This window comes from Tetrapisispora phaffii, chromosome 3 (genome assembly GCF_000236905.1).
Source record: "Tetrapisispora phaffii CBS 4417 chromosome 3, complete genome".
Lineage (NCBI taxonomy): Eukaryota > Fungi > Ascomycota > Saccharomycetes > Saccharomycetales > Saccharomycetaceae > Tetrapisispora > Tetrapisispora phaffii.
This window is the reverse complement of record NC_016522.1, coordinates 398,039-413,126: the sequence shown is the minus strand read 5'-3', so window position 1 is coordinate 413,126 and position 15,088 is coordinate 398,039. Positions and strand designations below refer to the sequence as shown.

Genomic DNA, 15,088 nt, shown 5'->3' with positions numbered 1-15,088 from the left:
CCAAGTTTTGATTAATGTGATTAGCTTGGTGCAGAGATATCAACAATGAGTGTTAAAAAGTATTCGAACTTTCCTTAAATATAGTTTATTATGTGAGCTATGTGGATTATGAATAATATTATGTGTTTATTGAAAAACCTAATGTTAATTTATTTTTGAGCAAATTTAAACTCTTTCGATGACAACAGAAGAAGCGCCGCCACCACCATTACAGATAGCACCGACACCTAATTTACCACCTTCTTGTCTTAGAACGGATAATAATGTAACAATGACTCTGGCACCAGAACAGCCTAGAGGATGGCCCATAGCGACGGCGCCACCGTAAACGTTGATCTTGTCTTGAGATAATTTTAAGATCTTTGGGTTAGCAATACCGACCACTGAGAAGGCTTCATTGAATTCAAAGTAGTCTATGTCATCTAGAGAAATATTAGCATGCTTAACAGCCTTTGGAACAGCTAAGGCTGGAGCCCAGGTGAAATCAGCTGGTTGGTGAGCAGCTTCACCCCAACCTTTAATGACAGCTAATGGTGTTAAGTTTAATTCCTTTAATTTTCTTTCAGAAACTAAAATAATGGCAGCAGCACCATCGTTTAATGGGGAAGCATTTGGAGCTGTGACGGTACCATTTTCCTTTTGGAAAACAGTTCTAGCAGCCTTTAATTTTTCAACATTTAATTTTGGTGGTTCTTCATCTCTGTCAACGATGGTATCTGGCTTACCTCTGAAACCCTTAATAGTAACTGGTACAATTTCATCTTTGAATTTACCTTCGTTAGTAGCTTTTTGAGCCTTTTGGTAAGAACCGATAGCAAAGTTATCTTGTTCTTCTCTGGTGATTTCCCAGTCTTTAGCACACTTTTCAGCGTGAACTCCCATAGCATTATTGTCATAAGCATCGTTGATACCATCTCTTTGAATACCATCGACTAATTTAGTTTCGCCAAATCTAGCACCTGCTCTGGCGGCTGGCATGTAATATGGAGTGTTAGTCATAGATTCGGTACCGCCGACAACGACAACATCAGCATTACCACATAAAATAGTTTGAGAACCCAAAATGATACTCTTCATACCAGAAGCACACACTTTGTTGACAGTGGTTGCGACGATGTGATTGTCTAAACCAGCATTTAAAGCAACTTGTCTAGCTGGGTTTTGACCATTGTTAGCAGTTAAGACATTACCAAAGAAAATTTCATCAACATCTTTAGTAACATCAATACTTGGAACCTTTGCAAAAGCACCTTTAACAGCTATTGCACCTAATTCAACAGCAGTCTTAGCAGATAAAGCACCTTGGAAAGAACCAATTGGGGTTCTGGCGGTGGAGACAATGTATACTTTGTTAGACATGTTTTTCTTTTCTTATTTTATGTGAGATATGATTAATATTACTCAATATACTTTCTTCTATCTCTTTGATAAATCAGAAATAACAGAATAATATTTATGCTTCTCTTTGCATGCAACTAAATGTATAAATATAGAAAGTATAGAAATTATAAGAAAATCTCAAGATCTAGTTATTTAGTTTTTTGGAACATTTTCCATTCTTTATATATAAACCTTTTTTTTTCTATAGGCTGAAATTTTTCGAAGAAAATAAACTTGTATAATGATGTACATCAAGTACATGCAATAAGAACGCTTAGAAGTGAAAAATTAATTAGACTTTTCATATTAAACGTTTGAATTAAACAATTCATATAAGAGCATTCTCAAGATCTAATGCAAGGTGTGCTTAATTATGTACGCACTCACTGAATCCATTATTTCCTATATATCTGATCTTTGCAATAACCTTCAAGTTGAGAAACTCTGTACTGTTACCACCAGTAGAAGAAGATATTTACTTAAACTGTGTTTAACGTTCTTAGCATTTATCGACATTAAAAGAAGAGAAACCCTGAAATTTTTCAAAGACCGAAAAAACGAAAAAACGAAAAGACAACATCCAATTTTTCATTTTGTTTTCTATTAAATCAATAGAATCAATTGACAAACTTCAGTAAGAAGGTTACAAAAAAAAGTTAATGATTAATTGATTTGAATTATTAATGTATTGTATGCATCTGTAGAGTGTTACGGTTTAAAGAAGAAGTAATCCTAACGGAGGTAGTTGTATTGATGCTTTTTTCTTGGTTTTGTTACCCATCATTTCTGGATACGAAGGTTTCAATAGACAACAAATATGTACGATATATTTCATTTATGAATCTCTTAGTAAAGAAGTGTTAGTTAATTTCAAGATGGTTAAAGTAGTAGTTAGCTTCCTTTGCTATTTTCGATCTCATCGATTAAAAGTTAATTAAGCGAAATATGAGTTTGTATTTTTAATGGTGATCTGTACACTCTCTATTCTATATATTACACTTAGATGGTCTTAATTTTACAGTCACAATTACATTAATAGATTGATATATATATATATATATATGTATATATATATATGATTATCGAACAATCGTTTATATATCCATACGGAGAGGATCTAATGGTTTCTTGGATTTTTTTTCATTAATTGCATTGTGTTATGAATCCAACCAGAAGGACCACCGTCTTCTTGTAACATATCATAAACTTCTTGTGTTGGAAATTCAGAAAGCTTGTCATTTTTGTAACCTATGATAGCAGCATTTCTAGTACTTGGGATACGCAACATTTCCTTTTCTATCTTCCAGCCTACTTTCTCAGAAATGTAACAAACATGATCTACTAATCCAGCATATGTACTATTGGATATTTTACTACTGCTTGCATTTTTATCAGACGAAGCTTGCTTATCTGGTTTTGGTTGTTTTCTAACATTGAATCTAATTTTTTGACCAGAGAAATTGTGGGAACAACAAGGAATAATCATAAAGTTGTAACCTAATAGTGGAATCCAACAGGTTAATTCATCAGAATGGTTACCAATGACAAAGGTATCAGTTGGAAATTCCGTAGCATTAACTTGCGGAGAGTTTAACAAATCCTCACTTGTAAAAAGGACTGTTGCTGGTGCAATTAAATCTTGAGATGTCATCTTAACCGGAAATAGATTATTATTATGCGTCAAGTATGGGTTGTTTTTTTTCAGATCTGGATGAGGACGTAATAATACAGATGGAACAATTACTTGTTCCTTTAGACATTTCCGAACAGTAGTTGGATACATCGCCCAAGATTTTCGATGTCTTGCATCAATACCAATACCTTTACATCCTTCCTCAATTAAAATATAACACAGCACACCATTGCCGCATCCTAAATCTCTGAATTGCATTTTATTTTTAAAGTCAGGACCATATATCTTATTCCAAAGTTCAAGCAAAAATGCTGCAATAGCGATATCTTCGAAAACATGCTTTTTTGGGTCAGTAGATTCTTTCCAATTTTCTACTAAAAATTGTGAGTATTTTTTCTTAATTGTGATGTATTGATTTTGGAACTTAACTTTATCTACTACTTGGTCATGATTAACTCTTTTTTCATAACCTTGCATAACACCCCGCGAGTGCTTGTATGCTGTTTGTAATAATCTCCAAGCTGTTCTTACGATTCTTTCTGATTCATCTTGTATCAATTGTTTCATTTGTTCATCACTAAAAAATAAATAATGAACAGAGAGGTGTTCTTCATGGAACAAAATAGCTACATTCTTAACAGCTGGGATATAAAATGGACAATCATCTTTTTTATCAAGATGTGGTGTGTAAATGACCAAAGAACTTTCTGGGTATCTTACAGGACTTTCCATCATTAAACAAGTTTGATTAATCAATGCATCTTTATATGGATTTCTTGGGACCATACGCCTTACAATACCCAAAAATGTATGAAAATCAAGCTCTTCACTTAATTGTGGAATCCTGAGTTCCATATCCAATATATTAGTTTGTTTTGAATCGGCTACTGAAATATTAAAGTCTTCATTATTAGTATTGTCAATTGTTATTTCTTCATTATGATCTATTTTATCATCCGTTTTACTATTTTCATATTTAATCTCCTTCAAAATATCTGCTCTTAAAACTGCTGTTGAATTAATATTAGGTTCACGAATAACGTTCATCATAGCAGTTTCAAAATGTTCTCTTAAAAAGTTGACCTTGGTATCAGTTTCGTACATACAGTACCACTCGCTACCCAGAATACTAGGTTCATTTATTTTGGTAATAAATTGATCTCTTTGTGATTTAGATTTAGACTCCGTCATTGCAGATATTTACCGATCCTAGAGTATTCGATTTCACTTTGACGTTCACGTTGACTCAGTAACTTTGGCGACCCGGTAAATACAAAAACAGCTTATATTATTCTCACTGCTATGACTAAATAATTTGAATAATTTAATGTCTCGAAGTGTTCAATTATCAAAAAAATACAACTACTACGAACAATCCTGATAAACAGCTGTTAATATTTGTTGAAACTCTTGATGAAATTTCTCACAGTCAAAACCCATTGACTAATTTCGAACTCTCGGCTAAATCTCATGTAAAGATAGAAAAAACATTGTAGTATGGTATCATGTCAGTAATTAATAACAGTCATAGATGTTTTATTGAAGCTTATGGATTAAAAACTGTACAAGAATAAGTAGAGTTAGGTTAGCAAAAAGCAACGTTATTTGACTAGTTTGTAATTATCACCCTAGATAGATATCGAGTTAATACTGGAACTGCAGAAAATAACATAAATAGATTCATGAATCATATGGAATATCGACATACTATTTTCAAAGATCGAACAGGAGAATGATTCTTTTGCTTACGGACACACAACAAATGGTTATTCCCATCTTAAGAAGACTATTAAAATCATATTACAGATCTGTTATTAAGATAAAATATTTCTATATCATTGATAAATCCTTCGTCCTTAAGTAAATACTAGCATTGTTCATAGACAGGCTCACTTGAAAGGAAAAACAGTGCTTTAGCGCAGTGAGAAGCAAACTAAAAATGAAAAACTGAAATTCATCAAAAGAAACATATTGATATATATATTATTATATATATCAATAATTGTTATTTAAGACAATATATTTTATATTTAAAAGGTAATAGAATTATTTTAGTGAAGATTTGGACATTACTATAAGGGGGAGATCAGTGTATCCAAGAGGGACTTTTTAATTGCAGATAACAATATCAAGAACAGTGATCCAAATATGTCATCATCATCTTCTCAATTTAAGCAATTAGAAAAATTGGGTAACGGTACCTATGCCACTGTTTATAAAGGGTTGAATAAGACTACCGGTATATTTGTAGCTTTAAAAGAAGTCAAACTGGATTCAGAAGAAGGTACACCATCGACTGCTATCCGTGAAATTTCTTTGATGAAAGAATTGAAACATGAGAATATTGTGAGATTATATGATGTTATACATACTGAAAATAAATTGACGTTAGTTTTTGAATACATGGATAAAGATTTAAAGAATTATATGGATTCGAGAACATCCGGTAATTCTACTAGAGGGTTAGAATTAAGTTTAGTCAAATATTTCCAATGGCAATTATTTGAAGGTGTTACATTTTGTCATGAAAACAAGATCTTACATCGTGATTTAAAACCACAGAATTTATTAATAAATAATAAAGGGCAATTGAAATTAGGTGATTTTGGTTTAGCGCGTGCTTTTGGTATCCCAGTAAACACTTTTTCTACTGAAGTGGTTACTCTTTGGTATAGAGCTCCAGATGTCTTGATGGGATCAAGATCATATTCTACTTCTATTGATATGTGGTCTTGTGGCTGTATCTTGGCTGAAATGATAACAGGTAAACCTCTCTTCCCAGGTACAAATGACGAAGAACAGTTGAAATTGATTTTTGATATTATGGGGACTCCTGATGAACAGTTGTGGCCAGCTGTTACATCGTTACCAAAATATAATAGAAATTTACCTAAGAAAGAACCAAAGGACTTGAAAAAATTATTACAAGCTCATACTAAGGAGATAGTTGATGATCAAGTGATTGATTTAGTAACTGGATTACTACAATTGAATCCTGATGCAAGATTAACTGCCAAACAGGCATTGCACCATCCCTGGTTTGGGGAATATTACCAACAACAATAAATTTTAAATTTATAAACTAGATATTTTCTTCTTGTGTAATATATTTTAATACTATGTACTTTATGAATTTGAAGCCAAATATTTTTTATTTTAAGATTTTGTCATGATTTTACCTTTCCAGGGAGCTAAATTGTAAAAACGATACATTTTATTTTTAAATAATTACAAAATGATTCACTACAAAAGCAACATACTAAAGAATAAGAGACTAAAATATGTGATAAGTAATCGAACCTAAACCTTACGTAAGACGCTTCATTTTTTTGGTTGACTGAATCCAACTGCCCACTGCGATTAATGATCTGAACGAACAAATATTTAACGATTATATTCAGCTTTTGTCGCCCTCTAATTAAATAAACAACAGACTAACATAGTTCAATTATATATATACATATATATGTCCTTCAATTTTTATTGCTTCAAAATATGAATGTAGCTTATTACTCCATCAAGATCTTAAAATCTATATGGGATTTAACCAACGAGGCTCAACATCAGTCAAAAAGTTCATTCAATCCTTACAATACAAGACAGTACAAACACATCAGTCAAGATTGTATGTAATGAAGGTACAAGATAAATCGATGTAAAAAGTAAATGCACGAATATAGTTCTTTCCATAGTAAGTGTCTCTCCTGTTCTCTATATCTACTAAGTTTTCTTCATATTACTTCCTTTTAACGATTTAAGTTGTTTACAATTTATGTTGTCGTTGTTTTTCATTTTTTTTCATTTTCGAAATTTCGTTCTCGTGTTTTTTTTTAAACCAATTTTTTCTCGAGTTCTAGCTCTCTTTTAATGGCTTTCCTATTAAAATTTCGGTTTTTAAAGAATTGAGTTTTATAAAAACAATAATATGTACTTCATTTTAATAACAAAGAACAATAAAGATCATGATAATATCTATTAGATTCATAATATATTCTTTTTGCTAAACATATAATTTTGTTTCAATTTAGTTTCTCATATTCTTTTATACTTATTTTTTTATATTTATTGAGTTTTATTTTAGCTATAGTTATATTTACATATTAATTAAAACTTCAATACCATTTTTGGTTTCAATAATAAATTGGTTGAGCTACTAATTATAGAGAACTAAGCATCTTTTTGGTTGTTCTTTGGCATTCGCTAATACAAATTATACGTTTGCATTTTTTCCCTTCCACAAAAATGGCATCATCAAGTTTAAACGTACTGATTTTTTGCAATAATCCAAATGTCCTATTATATGCTTCAAGATTTCAATTAGCGAAGAGTATTAAGCTATTTCATATTAATAACTCTAGTTCCAATTTATTTGAAATAGAAACATTTAATTATGGTAGAGAACAAGTAGATATGAAAAACCATTTCTCTTCGGTGCAAGCTATGAAGGACGAATTGAATGATTCAAGTTTAGTTTTTGATATGGTTATTTTCAGTGCAAACTCATTACAAGATATATCTTCTATTTCTAGTCAAATGAAATCGGTTATCAACTCAAATACAAAAATTATTATTGAAAGCAGTGGTTTCATTCAATTGGAACCATTCATCAGAATGTCAACTGATATTCCTGCTTCGAACGTTTTCAGTATCATAACTGATTTTGATATCAGAGAAGTTGCACCAAATGAGTTCAAACAATTTCCAAATTCCAACAATTCACTAGTAAATACTCTTTACTTAGGTTGTACTAAACCAAATCAAATAATTCTTCTAATGCCAAATATTACTAAAAATATCATTACATTATTAGAAACATTTGAAAGATTATTTAAAAAATTATTCCCACATGATAATATTGATTTATGTGATTTTGTCGAAAATAACTTTTTAACTCAACAATGGATTTTTGCATTACCAAAAATATGTTTCGACCCATTATTGGTTATCTTTGATGAACAAACTCCAAAGCAATTGACAAATCAAATTTTAGCCAAACATCTAATATCTGGACTAGTAACTGAACTAATCGCTGTTTCTAAAGCAATGGGCGCAAAGTTGCCAAGTTCTATGAGTACCGAAAGTAATCTAATCAACTATTGGGAAAATTTATATCCGCAAAAAGATGACATTCCAAGTTTAGTTTTCAATTTTATTAATGTATTTTCATCTTTAAGCACGGATGTTTTATTATTACAACCTATTTTACTTGCTGATGATAGTGGTATCAAAACTCCATACTTGGAGTTTTTATATTCTGTATTTTGTCAATATGAAAAAATTAACAAAGGTGAATCTAAATGGTTCATGAGAATTAACAATAGTAATGATAACAAAGAGAAAATCCAGAAATTATCAATTGAAAGAGACGATTTAAGAAATGACATAACAAAATTAAACGAAATATTAGCATCAAAAGATAGGGAACTCGGTATAGCTAAGAATATGGAATTGCAAAACAAGAATGAAGTCACTGTTTTACAAAGAGAGGTTTCTACGTTAAAATCTGAATTAGCTAATCAATCTAGAAGTTATAAGAATGAAATCTCAGAATTGCTAAGCTTACAAAATCAACAGCAACTTCAGCAGAAAGAGCATTTAGAAAGATTAGAAAATCAAACAAATGATTCATTTTCTAAGGATACTAGCAGCAGTAACCTAAAGAAAGAAACTCAATATAAGGCGACTGGCACACCTTTAATTAATGATTTCGAAGATTTAGCAATTTATAGTTATGATTCACCAACAAGGGACCACACATTATCCAAAGATAGAACGTCTATGATGCCACCATCGAGAAATGGTAACTATTCTCAATCTAATTCTCCTGCTGCTTCTTTAGAAGAGATTTCAGCTTCTAGTCCAGACCCTTCAATTCAAAAAAAAGAATTAGAACTGAAGAAAAGAGAACTTGAGTTACAAGAACGTGAATTAGATTTCCAAAGAAGATCCATGCAACAGCAACAGCGCTTAATGATGACTACACCAGTTAACAGTGCACCAATGAACATACCAATGAACGCACCAATGAATGTACCAATGAACGTACCAATGAACGCGCCAATGAACGCACCAATGAAAGGTCAAAACAATCAATTATATGGTGCAAATAATGCAAACAGAAAACTTTCGCATACACAACTTCAACAACCTGTAAATACCAGACCAATTAGATCTATGTATGGTGCCTCCAACTCATCTGGTAATTTTGTTGATCCGATAGGTAGTAGCATGATGAACGGTATGCCAGGTAATTATGGAAATGTACATTCTCAACAAGGTGTTAAACCAACTAGTAGAAAGAACAGAAATAGTACTATGCCAACATTAGGCCATGCTTCGAGTCTCGGTTTAAGTGGAATGGCAAATCAAAATAATGGACAAAATCAACCAAGGATCACCTCATATTCATCCTCTAATTTAGCCAACCAGGGTAGACCAAGACAAAAATCACAACAGCAACCACCGCAACAGCAGCCTTTACAATTTACACAAACTCCAAATTCCTATAATAATGCTAACAGAACGAATATGCCAAAATCTAATAAAACTAATTCGTTTATAATCGGTAACCAACAAATAGGTGGAGGTTCCAATAATAATGATTCCAATTATCCTCAAAACAGTAATGATACCAATCCTAATGTTTCTATGAGTTCAGTTGTACACAATCCAATCAATTCTAGTAATAACAACATTGCAAATAATTCATTCAGTGATTTTAGCAAACTACAACAAGCATCAGTTCCTGTGTTAAGCGTATCAACAACTCCGCCAGCATTAGATAAAACTGTAGCCTCATTGGAAAACGATAACCAAACAGATAAAGCGTCAGATAATGAAAAACTACCTGAAAAGAAAAAGAAGTTTAAATTATTTGGCAAGAAGAAATGAGATAAATAGATGCTGTGACACTTTTTGTTAAGAAGTAAAAACACTAAGTCATTATATAACATTGTTCACACAAGAGTGATAATATTTCTGGTAAATGTCTATCATTGATTCATGATATTATTCTTTCATTATAAGAAACTAACATAGAATATTATTTAGGTATTACTATATTAAAAATATTAAAGATTATTTACATTATTTTTTCCCCTTTTAAAGTTCTAGTAGTTACTTTTATGCTTTTTAGAAGTCATGTTGTACATTTTTTTGATTCCGGTGAGTTTAGTTAACTTATATTTTTCCCAAGATTTAATAATTCTGTAATTTCACTTCCTAAATACAGTAATTTCGATCTATTTCTCTTACAAGTGAGTGTATTATAATGCCTTTTCAATGCATCTTTCCTGGCAAAACCTTTACCACATTGTGAGCAAATATTTGATAAGATAGGCAAATGGGATTTTTCATGCCTCTTCAATTCAGAAACCCTTTTAAATGTGATCCCACACTTCGCACAAATCACCATATTATTAATAGTATTGTCTACATTTCCCTTATTATTCTTCCCATCGATACTATTTGAACGTGAAATATTGCTGTGACTAGCGATGCTATTGCTTGTACTCGATGGTTGTTCTTGAATCGATTGTAATTTATCATTTTGAATCTCAACCCTTTTATATATCTCTTTTATCACTGGATCTAGCTCATCTTCTGGTTTTTCCCTTATAAAATTAATTGCTTCAATTGCATTTTTATAGAACAAGTTAGCATCTTTTCTTCCAGTATCATTAACGGACATAATCAAAATATCTTAATTAGTCGCAACGAAGCTCTCAGTACTTTCAAATCAAAATGTATAGATATCGGTATTGGACGTCTCTCTCATTCAGACACTCGCCTTATATATTTATATGTGGATTTACTTTTATGAATACCCTTAAGTTTCACCATTAGAATTACTTCGCTTCGATTGGAATGGTTATGATATGCTATTATTAAATAGCAAAACTCATTTCCCAAGAATGATCGATTCTGGTAAACTAGCGAGTAACCAAAAGACAAAGAGAAACAATGTAGAGATTCTTCAGAAATGAATAACTTGTTTAACAAGATCTTAGAATTGGAGTTGAGATTAAACTTCCTTGACCAAAGAAGACCAATGTAAACTTTTGTGCAACAATTATTTTATTTACTTTAGTTTCAAAGATATACAATTACATTCCTGAAAAGTAATGGTGGTAATGATAAGTTATTTTAAATGGATTCATCCATCCATCATTGTGTGTGATCTAGTGCCTGCCCTTCGTTTTTTTTTTCTACACGAACAATCAATATGTCTTTATCTACAATAATGGTATTTCTTTTGCATCAAATACATCAATACTTTAAGTTTCGAAGTTCATTTCCTTAACTTCATAGCCATCCCTAGGTATTATTTGCATGTATACAATGTACCTTCAGTACTAGAACAATCAATTTTAAAACGAATAGTATGATTTATTTTTAATGTGGCATATTAAAAACTGAGTCGCTGCTGTTGCGTGTGCCACAGTTATTTTCCAAGCTCCAATCGGTTCAGGAAAAGGAAAAATGGAGAAGTCAGTCAAAGGACAGAAAAGCGAAAAAATAAAAGCCACACTTATTTCTATCGTTATATACGGAGATGGCAGGTGGGAGAAAGTGGAGGGTTTGTTAATTATAGGTAGTGAAACAATCGCACGTTTTATTCCGTTTTCCAAATTTGAAGAAAATCAAATTTGGCAATGGGTAGTGTTACCCTGTGGTGGGTGGGGTTTAGATTTCTTTTTTTTTTCGAAGTTTCAAGAAGTTCACGTGATGGCATTTTCTTGACTGTCACGTGATTGTAATATTTTTTTTGTCGTTTTGCGATGAGTTTTTATATTGTTCAATTTCTCAATTAATTTCCTTATACGATAGATCGATCGTGCCTGTGACGTAAACGATACAATTGATTTAACCTTCAGTATCTTGAGAACCAATTCAATTGATGTTTTTATTTATTTTTTGGTGCTTGTATTTTATATTATCTGGGTTAACTAGAAAGTCTCACTGTAATCGTTTACTCAGTCTTATCAAACACTGACATGATATGAGGACATTTGGCAGCTAAAGATATATAAAGGAATATCCCATTACCTAAATTGTGTTATAGATAGATGTCGTTGTTATTACAGAAGAAAGCTGTCAATATAATTATACAGCTCAGATCCTATATTGGTTCAAACATCAAGGTGTCGAACCCAAACATTTATAATGGTTTGAGCGTTTCTCACAAGTTTAATTGTACAAAATCGATATGCCTTTATTCGACAAAAGGGAATAAAGATGGAAAAATTTTAGAAGAATTTTCAACTAAGAAAAAAGATATGCTACATCGAATGATATCAAAATCTAAATTACTAACAAAACTGAATTCACATCCAAACTTTAAAAACTATTTTGATAGAATATCACAAACTGGTACTGTATCAACTGTCACTGGATTTTTACTTCTGCACGAGTTAAGTGCGATTGTACCATTATTTGCTCTATGGTGGATTTTGTATCATTCAAATATTCATGATACATTGGTTTTACCAGAAATTTTACATAATTTGATGGAGTATTGCAGTGATGTGATGAATAGATTCGTTGGTGATAAATATCCAGATCTTGATAGGAAAAGAATTATATTCACAGGAGCTTTATCATATATGACTGTGAAAGTATTATACCCGATTAGAATTTTATTAAGTTTATGGGCTGCTCCATATTTTGGTAATTTATTAGTGTCACCTTTTAGAAAACTAATTAAATTATCAAGGAAAAAATAGTTACAAGTAAACTACTTATCACAAGACTTATAGAAACAAAATAACTTATTTTAATATGCTACAAATATATGAATTAAATTTTGTACAGATCTTTTCAGATAAACTCCAAATGGTAAGTTATATATATATGACTTAAATTTAATGATTTACGTAATCAACCTATTTCTTTGCACTTCTTCTCTTACGCTTTTGTCCAATGATGCTTCTGACATTGTCAGACATACCGCCGTTTTTCTTTGAATCTTCACTTTGAATCTTAGCCTTTTTAGATTCTTCAGCAGATTCTGCTGCATCCTCGGCTAACTTTCTCTTGACAGCTTGCTCCTTCGAGTTCATTATGTTCTCTCTTCTTCTCTTAACAACGTTGGCATTTTCAATAGCAAATTCAACAACTAAACGTCTTGACTTCAACATATCAGGAGCAATTGCCTTTTTTTCTTCCTCAGTTAAACCATCCAATATTTCTTCTTTAGTAACAGCATGAACATTCAACCATCTTAAACCCATCAAAGCACTTTTGTGATCTTTGTATTCAACAAAACCGTAACCCCTACTTCTACCAATTGTAGTACCTTTAACTTCCATAATAATCTTAGATTGCTTGACTAAACCTTGCTTTTTATCTTTCTTCTTTAGTCTTTCAATTTCTTCATCCGATAAAAACTTATATTTCTCTTTAGTGGATCTTACAATTTCTTCTTTACTCAAAGGATGTCTTTTATTTTCATTCACTTCTGTAGCAAAATTCACTACAGCTCTACGGGCCAAGTATTTTAGAGATTTTTCAGTCATAGCTCTTGGTAGATTTCTAATAGCTAATCTTGTCATGGATATATGTAGAGATGGATTCTTTTTCAGTTGTTCAACTCTCAAGGAATATGACTTCTCTCTAATTTCCATATCAGTTTTGGATAGCAATTGAGCTAGCTTAGTACCTTCTGCCACTCTACCCTCATTCAATAAATAAAGGTTTCTTCTGTCACGTTCACCTGGTGCTTTACCTAATAGTTCTTTTCTCTTTTCAGCATTCTTTTCGGCCATTCTGTTTGCAACATCTCTTTGTACTGTTGGAGTGACAGATAGAACACGACCTTCATAAACATATTCCGGTAAGACATCGTCACCAATCAATAAGGAAGTAGAACCTGCAGCTGGTGCATTTGCAATACAGTATTCATATGCTTTTTGATCTTTAAATGCGACAAACGCAGTACCTTTGGCAAGACCTGTATTTCTGTCAATGACTGGTAAGGCATATTTAACATCACCAAACTTGGTAAAATGTTCTGCCAATGATTCTTCAGTGGCATCATAAGGGACATTACGAATAAATACGGAATAATCTTCTTGTCTATTTTGTTGTCTTCTTGGTTTCTCTTCTTCCTCTTCGTCAGATTCACCATATACTTCCTCATCAGAATCTAATTCCATATCTTCATACTTATCTTCTCCTTCTTTATCATTATCATCATCATCATCGTCTTCTTCAGAATCAGAACTGCTATCACTATCTGGGCCATTGGTTTCTTCTTGTTGAGTATCTTGTTGCTTTTGAATATTCTCCCATCTATTCTTTTGCACCGCAAAATCAACAGCGACTGCTCTGCCATCGATCTTAAGACCTTTTGATTTTTCTAATGCTACTTTACAGTTAGCTAAATTTTTAAAAGTAACAAATGCGAAACCACATAGCTTACCATCTCTTTTTCTTGGAATAGTTGCTTCATCCACGGTACCGTATCTACTAAAGATATTCTTTAATTTTGCCGAATCTCTACAACTCCATGGCATATTTCTAATAATCAATTTTGGTTTACCTTTTAAAGAAGATTCTTCGTCAAAGTCTTTATCTTCATCTTTCCCGTCATCTCTCTCCGTAGCAGACTTTTTGAAGGTTTTTTTCACAATTTCCTTGGTTTGTTCAGAACCTTCAGTACGGGTTTTAGAACGATCTCTTCTCTTTGCAAAATCAACACGAAGTAAATGATTTTGAATTTTACTTGTTCTTGCTTTAGTCAATGCTTCCTGACTATCTTCTTCAGATGCAAAACTTACAAAACCGAAACCTCTAGATTTTTTGTTAGTATCCTTAACGATAACAGCATGCTTTAATGGGGCAAAATTAGAGAAAAAATCAGTGAATTCGTCATCTGTCGTTTGAAGAGGAATTGATCTAACAAATAATGTCTTTAGATCAAATTCATTATCAATTTTCGAAGGACTAGCTATCTTTCCCTCAACTGCTTCACTCATTTCAATTTCAGTTTGGTTTTATTGAAGGTATACAAATGGTGTACATAAAAGTTGTTATAAATATGCCAAAAATATGAATACATATATATATATATAT

The 15,088-nt window shown here is 31.9% G+C and overlaps 7 protein-coding genes across 7 annotated transcripts; 3 read left to right on the top strand and 4 right to left on the bottom strand.

Moving 5' to 3' along the window:
• Positions 1-165: 165 nt before the first annotated feature.
• On the bottom strand, positions 166-1,359 carry ERG10 (acetyl-CoA C-acetyltransferase; the record flags this gene model as incomplete). The annotated part of the gene is made up of 1 exon (XM_003684722.1): positions 166-1,359. One exon carries the CDS (start codon positions 1,357-1,359, stop codon positions 166-168), a length of 1,194 nt encoding a protein of 397 aa, XP_003684770.1.
• Positions 1,360-2,497: 1,138 nt separating this feature from the next.
• Positions 2,498-4,204, bottom strand: TRM44 (tRNA (uracil) methyltransferase; the record flags this gene model as incomplete). The annotated part of the gene is made up of 1 exon (XM_003684721.1): positions 2,498-4,204. One exon carries the CDS (start codon positions 4,202-4,204, stop codon positions 2,498-2,500), a length of 1,707 nt encoding a protein of 568 aa, XP_003684769.1.
• A 957-nt stretch (positions 4,205-5,161) lies between these two features.
• PHO85 (cyclin-dependent serine/threonine-protein kinase PHO85) lies at positions 5,162-6,079 on the top strand (the record flags this gene model as incomplete). The annotated part of the gene is made up of 1 exon (XM_003684720.1): positions 5,162-6,079. One exon carries the CDS (start codon positions 5,162-5,164, stop codon positions 6,077-6,079), a length of 918 nt encoding a protein of 305 aa, XP_003684768.1.
• Positions 6,080-7,255: 1,176 nt separating this feature from the next.
• Positions 7,256-9,904, top strand: SVL3 (Svl3p; the record flags this gene model as incomplete). Its single annotated transcript, XM_003684719.1, has 1 exon — positions 7,256-9,904. The coding sequence occupies one exon, from the start codon at positions 7,256-7,258 to the stop codon at positions 9,902-9,904; it is 2,649 nt and encodes an 882-aa protein (XP_003684767.1).
• A 283-nt stretch (positions 9,905-10,187) lies between these two features.
• TPHA0C01760 (C2H2-type zinc finger protein) lies at positions 10,188-10,703 on the bottom strand (the record flags this gene model as incomplete). Its single annotated transcript, XM_003684718.1, has 1 exon — positions 10,188-10,703. The coding sequence occupies one exon, from the start codon at positions 10,701-10,703 to the stop codon at positions 10,188-10,190; it is 516 nt and encodes a 171-aa protein (XP_003684766.1).
• Positions 10,704-12,081: 1,378 nt separating this feature from the next.
• Positions 12,082-12,738, top strand: MRX11 (Mrx11p; the record flags this gene model as incomplete). The annotated part of the gene is made up of 1 exon (XM_003684717.1): positions 12,082-12,738. One exon carries the CDS (start codon positions 12,082-12,084, stop codon positions 12,736-12,738), a length of 657 nt encoding a protein of 218 aa, XP_003684765.1.
• A 159-nt stretch (positions 12,739-12,897) lies between these two features.
• NOP4 (mRNA-binding ribosome biosynthesis protein NOP4) lies at positions 12,898-14,991 on the bottom strand (the record flags this gene model as incomplete). The annotated part of the gene is made up of 1 exon (XM_003684716.1): positions 12,898-14,991. The coding sequence occupies one exon, from the start codon at positions 14,989-14,991 to the stop codon at positions 12,898-12,900; it is 2,094 nt and encodes a 697-aa protein (XP_003684764.1).
• Between the last annotated feature and the right edge of the window lie 97 nt (positions 14,992-15,088).